Source organism: Myiozetetes cayanensis, unplaced genomic scaffold, assembly GCF_022539395.1.
Source record: "Myiozetetes cayanensis isolate MyiCay16 unplaced genomic scaffold, myiCay2020 scf21, whole genome shotgun sequence".
Lineage (NCBI taxonomy): Eukaryota > Metazoa > Chordata > Aves > Passeriformes > Tyrannidae > Myiozetetes > Myiozetetes cayanensis.
The window spans coordinates 11,235,776-11,246,868 of record NW_026087423.1 but is presented as its reverse complement, the minus strand read 5'-3'; the positions used below and the strand labels follow the sequence as shown (position 1 = coordinate 11,246,868).

General features: G+C 47.4%; 1 protein-coding gene across 1 annotated transcript; it reads right to left on the bottom strand.

Moving 5' to 3' along the window:
• Window positions 1-1,545: 1,545 nt before the first annotated feature.
• On the bottom strand, window positions 1,546-6,915 carry RAN (RAN, member RAS oncogene family). The gene is made up of 7 exons (XM_050318661.1): window positions 6,803-6,915; window positions 6,014-6,056; window positions 5,065-5,149; window positions 4,846-4,971; window positions 3,662-3,849; window positions 2,955-3,125; window positions 1,546-2,844 (listed from the first exon to the last, which is right to left on the bottom strand). Exons 2-7 carry the CDS (start codon window positions 6,047-6,049, stop codon window positions 2,800-2,802), a joined length of 651 nt encoding a protein of 216 aa, XP_050174618.1. The 5' UTR covers window positions 6,050-6,056; window positions 6,803-6,915; the 3' UTR covers window positions 1,546-2,799.
• Window positions 6,916-11,093: the final 4,178 nt, after the last annotated feature.

The window sequence follows — 11,093 nt, the reverse complement described above, 5'->3', positions numbered from 1 at the left end:
CATTTCCTCTGCCAGGTTCCTGAATTGATGCCTTTGCCTTAACTACTTTGCACATTTTCTAAATTCTTAGACTACTCTTCTGACACAACTCTCTGGGCTTGGACACTTGAGGGAGAACTCCCAGCTTTGTATCACACAGAATATGCTGAGTTGGGAAGGACCCACAGGGATCACCGAGTGCAACCCTCAGCCCTGCACAGCACCATCCCAAACAGTCACCCCATGTGCCTGAGAGGATCACAGAACCAGGTGAACGGCCCAGCACCACTTCCAAGCCCTGAGCTACAGCTGAGCACAGTCCGTACTCACAAGTTCCCTAAAACCACTCTGAAACAGGAGATTTTATTGTGGAAAAAACTCACCCAATGTAGGAACACAATGTAAGAACTCCTACAATTAACTGATCCAACCAGACAGCAGTCAGGCAAGTGCAACACAGCAGGTATTCCAAGGAAGGATTTCCACTCATCACTCAGTCCTGGCACTGGCAGAGCTCCGACAGGCTCAGGGGACTGTGTAGCAGAGGTTCTCAGAACACAAATTTTCCTTGTTACTTGACTAAACAGGTAAAACTTTGAATTGCCTAAACCCAACTGGTGAAAACTTCCTTAGAAGGGTGATAGTTAAGGGACTTCAACTGAGGAATGTGCACGTGCATTGCATTATTTATAATCAACAACTACCAGGAACTAAACATAAAAAGGATAATGCTGCAAGTGGGTTTCACTCCACTCCCAAGCTGCAAGTTGAAGAGACTCCCTTTCCAGCAGGATTAGTCCTGCCTTCATCAGAGCTGAATTTTTCTGGGAGTAGCCCTGGAGATTAAAGCTCCTAACAGTTGTACTAGACTTGAAACAGCTATTTCACCTTTCCAGATGTTCCATGGGAATTCCAACTAAGGGCAGTCCCTGTGTTAACCAGGTGAGTTGCAAAGATGACACCACACACAGACTATGAATCAATAAAAACATGACTTCAGTGCTGCTGGGTTTGATTCTTAAAGCATTATCAATGCTGAGGCACTACTGAAGTTTTCTATTTTGTGTTCTTAAGCAGTACATTTCCAGAAGTGAGACAGCTTGAAGACAAAAAAAAAAAGCTACCACACCTAGTAGAGCAGCAGCAGCCAAGCCAGCAGGATTAACCAAGGTATGCACAGGTAATTAGTAACACTAAAGGCAAGAACCTGCAACATGAAGTTAAAGCAAGGTGAAGCAGCAATTCAATAATCAATGAATCTCTGTCCCTTTTACAAACACCACGTGTAAAACACTCCTCATTTTCATCAATGAGTTTCAGGACCTAAGCACACACAACTCAGCTTCTGACTGACTAGCTAAAAAAAAAAAAAAAAAAAAAAAAAAAAAAAAAAACCAAACACATAACAAAGAAAAAGCCCAAACCCACAGAACTCCACCTTGAGCTAACACAAAAACGATTCCTTAACAGCAGTGTTGCACAAGTAACAACTGTAGTCCACACTTTCTGCTACCAGGTTGCGAAAGTTAAATATTCAAGTAAGAGTTACGTAGACAAACATGCGAGTTAAAAGGAATAAATGAAATGCTTCACTTTATTAAGAAACCAAAAATACAAAACTGAAGAGTTCAAGGCTTCATGTACTCAAACACTACTGAAAAAAATGGAAACTTAGTTTTGTTTACTAGCAGTACTAATATTGACCAAGATTCATGTCTACAAGGTAGTGTTTAAAGTTGACATTTTCCACCATTTGTGCTGTAATAAGCCAGTTTCAAATTAAGAACTTGGTGCAGTTACAGTAAAGTCTAGATATTTAAATCAACGTGGCTTTAGTTAATACTTTTGTAGGCAAGAGCTTTTTAGCTCAAACCATGGTTGTTTTCTAGTTAGTGAATTTTAAGATGCTTAGTTTGTTTAGCCAGCTATAGCTCTACTGAATGATGTTCCATGCAAAAACACAGCTTAAGTCACCTAACAGACCTGGATGCCATTTGCTTCTGGCTGCCAAAAATACAGAGCTCTGAAGGTAGATTGTAGAACATGGTGAGAGTTGAGACCAAATCTAACTGAAGCACGTTCAAAGCTGAACTACACACTTTGCTCTCAGGACACCCTGCAGACCATGAACATTCCCATTTGCTGGGAATGCTGATCCAGTCACACCAGACAAGCGCTCACTGCTTTAGTTTTGCCTGGCAGTTAGTTCAGCTTTCCTCAGATGCTTTAGTTATATGCATCAAGAAATAAAGGAAAGGTTAACTGTTAGCTCTGATTTAGCAAGAGGAGCATAATACGAGAAGCAGGAAGGAAAACAGAGACTGAGAAATGCAGAAGACAACCAAGTATTAGCCTCAACTGAAGAACAGAAGACACTTTGAAAGAGTTTTCCTAACAATGCATGAAAGTTCACTTGCTTAGAGATACTTGAAATACAACTTTATTATCTAAACAAAAAAGAATGGGAATGACAGAAACAAGATTTTCCACTTAACACTCTGATGTGACTGCAGCAGTCTTATATTTGAAACTCAAAAGGGGAAGTAATTGCAGTCCATAAAACAGCTAAATATGCAGGTCCAAAATATGAAGTTTGTTTTGGTTTTTTTCTTTTTTTTTTTTTTGTGTGTGTTTGTTTTGTTATTTTTTTTTAAACTGCCACATTCACTCCGAAGCCCATTCATCTCTTTCAGCATCCCAAAGATTAAGCACATGTTCTGCTCAGCTAGATAATAAAGTGGCAAACACGCTGCACCACTGACATCACAGGACAGTTGCCTATAAAACTAGACTTCTGACGCTGGGCTCCAGCTTCATCCCTCACAGGTCATCATCTTCATCTGGCAGTGCAGTGGTCTGAGCAATCTGGAACAAAGAGAAGTTACACTTAAGAACTGTTCTTCAGGTCTTTACCCCGTTAGTCTGATCACCAGTTATCAGGTAACAGTTCTACCTCTGTGCCCTTTCTCACTGACCTGTAAGTCTTGCTCATACTGTGCTGCCAGTGCTGGGTCCATGACAACTTCAGGTGGTGCAAGCGCAGGCATGGCCACAAACTCCAAGTTAGGGTCACCAATTAGCTTTCTAGCAAGCCACAGGAAAGGCTTCTCAAAGTTGTAGTTACTCTTAGCTGAAATGTCATAATACTGGAAAAAAAGTACATATTAGACATTATTAAGAAACCCCTCTGACCGATATTTAGGGTATACCAAGATTAACACACACATAGTCAACTCTACTTTTACCTTACTTTTTTTGACTGCATGACTTCTGTTTGCACTTCCATAAACAGTATGATCTAAGTGTCTAGAAACAGTTTCAGGCAGAAACTGGTAACTAAAAGGCATTGCATCTTTTAAAAGATGGAACCTTCAGGAGGCAATAGTGCCTCTTTTTCCTGTGACTTGATCTACTTCAGTCTCCCTTCTGTCATCAGATGAGATTCTGAGCAGTGAAAGCCAATTGCACACAAGCTCTTTAAGAACATCACAGCTCCTGCTCAAGGCCAGTGATGATCATCTTTAACACCATCATTTCCCCTTTTCCTGAGGTTTGGTTCAAACAGCCAACAGATGTGAAGCTGCCTGTAGCGACAAAGGCAGAGCACTCGATTACTGTCTAGAACCCAACTGCACTCAGACCCAACCACCAATCTGGTTCCTACAAACTCATGCCAACTTACCTGGAGATTCTTCTTCCTATGGAAGACAATGGACTTTGCCTTGACTTTTCTGTCCTTAATATCCACTTTGTTGCCACACAACACTATAGGGATATTTTCACATACTCGTACCAGATCTCTGTGCCAATTAGGTACGTTCTTGTAAGTAACTCTTGATGTTACGTCAAACATTATGATGGCACACTGAGCTGCAAGAGAACAACAGGCCAGTTACATCGGGAGGAACCACCTGCTCACAAGGTGGGACAGAGAGGAGGTACCCTCAGAGATCCCACATTAGGGTTAAGCATCTGCATTATCTTGTCCCTCTCAGTGTTTCAGTTCTGTTAACGAGTTCAATGCCCAAGTCCACAGAACTTGGCCCAGGACCAGGTCACCTCATACCCCAGCAGGTTTTACCAACTCAGCCACACTTCCAAGGAACATGGTTTTGCAACACAGGAGAATATGCAATATTATAGAACTAGGATTTACAGAAGCATTTGGCAGAAATTAGTCAACATCTATTTAACTAATTTAAGATAACCTAACGAGGCTTTGAGGTAGTTTGAGAGCTTGTGGTCCACATCTCTGGATGCCCTTGTCCAGGGCAGTTTCTCAAAGAACATAGGGGCTTGACTTCATCCTGATACTTTAAAAGGAAAAGCAATGTCAAACTCTAATAATACCTTACAAAAATTTTTAATATATATGCAGGTGAGTGAAGTACACACAGAACAAATCTTTGCCACGCAGAAGTAAGGAATGCTATCATACTTGTTTAGAAAGACAAATTCTGATGTGAAGTTGTTTAACTTCTTCACTGTACCTGAAGTCTTACAGTTTCTATGTTCCAAGTCTTTTCCTTAAGCACAGTACAGCAATACAGACATAAATCTGTACTAACTGAAGTTTCAACTTCAACACTTTCACCCCTTCACCACCAAATTTCACCACCAATATCTAGTCATTAAAGGTGCAGCACTTTCATTAATACCAAAACCCACCGCAGCACACTGGAACACACGTTCACTCCAGTTCCCTTTCAAAAAAAAATTATCGCAGTTACATCAAGAGTGTGAAGACTCCTAACCCAGCCCCTCACTGCAAGCCACACTGACAGCTTCTGGAGTGGCCAACATGAACAGAATGAAGGACTGGACTGTGAGAGGGAGAGGATACTCCCACACAAACACACATCTTACCTTGGATGTAATAGCCATCACGCAGGCCACCGAACTTCTCCTGCCCAGCTGTGTCCCATACATTAAATTTAATAGGACCTCTGTTAGTATGGAACACCAGGGGATGGACTTCAACACCCAGCGTTGCTATGGAAATAACAAAAAGCAGCACATTTAGCAAGTCATGGACTGCACTTCCACTTGTGACACATCAGATCTCAGATGTTCCCTCAGACATACCTACATACTTCTTTTCAAATTCACCAGTCAAATGACGTTTTACAAAGGTTGTTTTACCAGTACCACCATCACCAACCAGGACAAGCTGTTGGTAGATAAAGGAAAGAAGTCAGAGCAATACAATTTGAGACATTTTTCAGTCATTTTAGCACAAATGCTAATTATTACTACAAAGACCTTAGTACTACAATCATAAAAACAAAAGCCTGAATTCCCCATGAGCCAAATCCCCGTACTGGGAACCAATTTGTTAAGCCCTTCATGCTGCAACTCTAGTCAGTCTTACTTAGTCCCTGTAGGTGAAAACTACAATGCACTGTGAATATGGTTCTACTAAACTACTAAAATTGACTGAATGATATTTGGAGCTTCCAACTTGAATGTGACCAGGTTTAGAAAAGAAACAATTTAAACACCTACAGGAGCAACTCACTGCTACCTTATAATTATTAAAAAAAAAAAAAAAAAAAATTAAAAGCCCAGCAACCCACCAACATCTGCACCATTAACAACTGGAATACTCCAGCCAAGCATTGTAGCAAATACAAGTAACAACCTTCAGGAAGCAGTTCTTCAGAACTTCTGGAACACTAAGTTTTCTTCCCTGAACAATTAGTACAGGACAGAAAGTAGACTATTCTAATTCACCCCAAGCACTTTTTGCAGTGAACCCTGCTTCTGAAATTTTAAAAAATCATTGTACAGGTAAAAAATCCATTAACATTTATTACATTAAAATACAAACGCCATCAGACTAACACAGCACGACAGACCCTTTTTGTGCAAGTCGAATGCAGCACCGCAACGCCACAACTCACCATTCAGCAACGACCAGCCCTCCAGAACCAAACCTACCGTCCACGTCGGCACTGGAGAGCCGCTCGCTCCGCTCTGCTCGCGAAGGAGAAAGAAAGAACCCAACCCGCCCAAGCACCCCACACCCCCTTACCTTAAACTGCACTTGGGGCTCTCCTTGGGCGGCCATGCTGGGTCTGCGGGGGAAATGGCAGCGCGTTGAGCTCGGCTCGGGCCCGGCCGGCAGGGGCCGTTTGCGGCTCCCGAACCGCCCCGCGTGCTGCGGGCCCGGCCCGCGCGGGAAGGGAAGGGAAGGAAGAAGGGAAGGGAAGAAGGGAAGGAAGGGAAGGAAGCGCCTCCCGCCCCGCCCGCGTGCGGCGGGACCGCGCGCGGCAATGGCGGCCGCGCCGCCCGCCCCCGGCGCCCCGCGGCTCCCGGCGAGGCGAGGCCTCCGGAAAGGGCGGCTGGGCCACGGCCGGACCCGGCCCCCGCTCTAAGCAAGGAGTCCTCCCAGCACCGGCGTGCCGCTGCTCAGCGGGATCTCCCGCCCGATCGCGGCGGGGTCCGCCCCGGCCGGGCCTCCCTCCCGCCCGCCCCGGGCGCGCTCCCCGCCATGAGCCACCATGACTGAGCAGCGCCGCCTCCCCCCCCACACACACCCGCGCTCGGGCCCGCGGGAGCCCCGCTCGCCTCCCCTCGCGCTCCGCCCGCCCTTCCCTCCCGGACGGAGCCGCGGCCCTTCCACCGAAGGGGCGAAGAAGCCGCCGCACGCCGCGGGCGCCGCAACGCTCCCCTCAGGTGCAGCCTCCCCGCCACCCGGCCCGTCCCCGCCGCGGGCTATCGGCGGCCGTCCCCCCGCCTCCCTCCCCGGCGGCGGCGGCACTTTGGGAGCGGTCATGCCCGCCGCGGTGCCCGCGGGAGCGGGGCCCGGCGGGGCCGGTACCTCTTGCCGAGGCGTCTCCCCCGTCCGTCGCTCCGTGCCCGGCACAGGGAAAATGGCGGAAGCGCCGTTCAAATACCCGGACGGAGACGCCGCGCGGCCGCGGGCGGGGGCGGGGCCGCGCGTCACGTGGTGCGCGGCGCGCGGGAGGGAGGGAGGGGAGGAGGGGAGGGAGGGAGCCATGAGGGAGGGAGCGAGGGGGACACGGAGCGGAGGAGTCACATCCAGCCCCGCCGGCCACCCCGCACCGCCGCCGGCACCCCTGGAACGCTAAACCGCGTCATCCTGCACCGCATCCCCGAACACCTCCAGGGATGGGTGACCCCTCACTGGGCAGCCCCTTCCGGTGTCTGGCTACCCGAAACGGTGTTTTTTCTATTTTTTACTAATTTCTGGGGTTTTTTTCCCAATATGTAATTGATATTTTTTTCTAATATTAAATCCAAATCTCCCCTGCCTCAGCTTGAGGCCATTTCCTCTTGTCCTCTTACTGTGCTTGATCTTTGAACCTTCCCACTGCTGCCGAGTGATGAGCGAGCAAAACTTTTTTAAAGAATCCAGCCAGCCCATGGCCCATATTCCAGCACGTTCTGTGAGGTTCTCCTCTGTAAAACCCAACACTCTGCATTTGGCACCAAGTATGGCAGGTTTCACAGGGCACAGCAATGATCAGGAGGGAGGAAGGCAGAACAGGGAACGGCAGAAGAGACCAACAACACCTCACTACAACCTCCTTTCACAAGTTGTAGAGTGATAAAGTCCCCCCTGAGCCATCTCCAGATTAAACAAACCCCGCTCCCTCAAAATGTGTTTTCTAGACCTTGCACATGCCTTGCTGCCCTTTGCTGGACACGCTCCAGCACCTCAATGTCCTTCTCAAGGTAAGCGGCCCAAAACTGGACACGGCGCTCAGGGTGCATCTCTGGGGGTCCCTCCCCATCCTCCAGAGGGATCCAGCCTGTGGGACACATGGAAAGGTTCCTTGGCAGCTCCTCCCTGAGGCTGAGCCGCTCAGGGAACCCAGAGGCCTCCTTGTTTAATCACCAAAATCACATCAGGAGGTGCTGCACTCAGCTGGTGACGCTCTCTCTGCAGACGAAGTTAAAAAATGACATGTAGTTACTTAGAAAAACTACTGAACTCCCTCCAGCGGGGTTTAATGAAGTGGTTTGTAACAGTGGGAGAGTTTAACTGAAGAACTTGCAGGTAAAAAGGGCTGTGGTCAAACGGGCTTTCCTGAAATGCACCTCATGACCATTATTTTCCATTCTTCATATAGACTGATGTGCTTTCACTAGAGAGCACAGAAATGAAAGCAAAAGTTGTTTCATAAGCCCTGGATTTAGAATAGTTCTCTAAGCTCTCAAAACTCTCTTCAAACTTCAGTGGAACAAAGTTCTTTGAAAACTTGCTTTCAAAGAACATCATAGTTTTGCATAAGTCTATAAATACCAAGTTCATGGGTTCACACTGATTTTTAAGGTCTCTGATTTTTTTTTTAGTCCAGCATACTTAAATTACTTTTATGTGGCCTGCATAACATTTGCTGGTGTTCCCCCCCCAATCTAGAATAAATATTTTCTTTTACACATCTCTGAATGGAATTAACACAGAAAACATTTCATGGCAGTTGATATATACAAACATAGCTTATTTCTTGTTATTTTTCTACACAGACACAAAATACAAGCAAAGTTTTACAAGAGTGGCTGAACTGCGCTGTAATTTTTGCTTTATTTGATAGTGCAACGCCAATCCAAGTGTTGCATAAGATTTTCTTGGAAAAATCACTGGCATGTTGAATTTGCCTTCCCTTTTTGGGATGAGTTGGGCTTGTGTGGTTTTCAGCATTTTTGCTGGGCGCCTCTAGGTGTCAGGATTATTTTTTTTCAGAATGTGTAACTCATCTTAAATGATGCTTTTTCTCAGCACAATGCTTTCCTTATAAAACCCTTGTGAATTCCACCTCTCTTCCTGACAAATAGGCATGTGTTCATAAATAGGAGCCCACAGAGCCACATTAGTGGAGTTTGGCAGATTTTAAGAATACAAACACAGAGGGGGGAAAAAGCAATCTGTAACTGAGTATAGAACACTCACTGTCCTTTAGGACTTTCTCAGTATTGTTACAAATTTATTAGTAAACTACTTTTTCCCTGCAAACTATCTAATACTTCAATTTGGACTAATTAAAAAGTTCCCTATAACAGCATTTGAGCTCCTGGTAAATACTTATTTCGTTGTTACAAAGATACATTACTTAGTGGAATCTAGTTTTTATCATCTGTTTTATCATCATGTATAAGTAAGTGTTCAACTGCTGTATTAGTAGGAAAGAAAAGGATTTTTGAACTGTAAATGAAGGAAACAACATAGGAGAAGGAGCATCATTGTTCTTCCCAGTTAAAGCCGTGATTGCGGAAACGCCCCTGGAATCCAAGGGCCGGCAGGAACAGAGGTCCCACACGCTTGGGGTTCAAGGCAACACAGGAAATTGCTCTAAAAGGCTCGAGAGGAAATTAGTCATTTTCAGTATGGGATAGGTAAAATGGGTCATCCAGCAGCAAGATTCAATCAAAATATATATTCGAAAGACAAGCTTTAGCCATTTTTTCCCCAAATAACATAGGGCTGACTCTGGGTTTCCTTAAGAAACTACACTCTTGGAAAATAAGCATTTCCTAGGGCAATGATGAAAGGCAGATGGAGATCTTTTTTTTTTTTTTTCAGAAAACAAAAATTCAGCAATTTACTGTCATTTAAGCAGCTTGCATTGCTAATTCGGTCTCTTTAAATTCCTTATCCAGCACTGGAATGAAATGCTTTAAATACATGAGGAAAATTATGTGTGGATTATGCTCAGTTTCCAAAAGTAACATTTTTAGAATTTGTTGAACATACAGTCTAGAAGATAAAGTCTATATATCACAGAATCCCAGAATAGGTCAGGTTGGAAGGGACCACAGTGTGTCAACTGGTCAACTCTCTGCTCAGGCAGGGTTATCCCAAAGCACGTGGCACAGGACTGTGTCCAGACAGTTCTGGAATATCTTCAGTGGGGGAGACTCCACAGCCTCTCTGGGCCATCTGTTCAGTGCATGGTCACTGCACATTAAACAAGTTCTTCCTCAAATTCAGGTGGAACTTCCTGTGCATCAGTTTGTGCCTGTTGCCTCTTGTCTCATTGCTGGGCACCCACGAGCAGAGTCTGGTCCACTCTCTGCCCCCTCCCTGCAACCCTGACAGATGTGGATGAGATCCCCTCTCAGTGTCTCCGCTTGAGGCTGAACAGCCCCAGCTCCCTCAGCCTTTCATTGTCACAGAGATGCTCCGGTCCCTTCACCATCTCTGTAGCCTCCTATGGTGGGGGGGACACCTGTGGCACAGTTCAGACCCCTGAGCTCTCCCACATCCAGGATTCCTCTCTCCTCGTACACATGCACAGAGTCATGGAACAGTTTGGGTTGGACAGGTCTTCTGGGCAGGTGTCCAGGTGGGGTTTGAGCATCACCAGAGCAGGAGACTCCTTGCCCTCCCTGGGCAGCCTGTTGCAGTGCTCTGCCACACTTCTGTGGTAATCACAGAATCAACGACGCTGGAAAAGACCTCTGAATATCATCGAGTCTAACCTTTGACCCAGCACCACCTTGTCAACCGGGCCATGGCACTGAGTGCCACATCCAGTCTCTTCTTAAACACCTCCAGGGCCCAGGGACGGTGACTCCACCACCTCCCTGGGCTGCCCATTCCAATGTCTGATCACTCTCTCTGTGAAGAACTTCTTCCTGATGTCCAACCTAAACCTCCCCTGGCACAGACTGTGCCCTCTCGTCCCTTATTCCCCGGGAGCAGAGCCCGATCCCCACCCGGCTCCCCGCTCCTGTCAGGGAGTTGTAGAGATCGAGGTCTCCCCTCAGCCTCCCCCTCTCCGGTCTGAGCCCCCTCAGCCGCCCCTCACAGGACCTGCGCCCCATCCCCTCACCAGCCCCGCCGCCCTTCTCTGGACACTCTCCACGCCCTCAGCACCCTCCCTGAACTGAGCGCCCCAGAGCTGCACACGCGGTGCGGGCTCAGCCGCACCCCCCGCCCCGCCCGGTGCCCGCTCCTCTCCCCTTCCCGCCCGCCCGCGCCAGGCGGTGCCCTCACGCCGTGCTTGCCGCGCCCGCCCGCGCGGGCGCCTGCGCGGGGCGGGCGCAGCGCTGAGGGGCGGTGGCGGCGGCCGCGGGGCGGGCGGGGGAACAGGGCGGCCCGGCGCGCGGAGCGGCCCCAGGAGCCAGGAACCCAGGAACCAGGA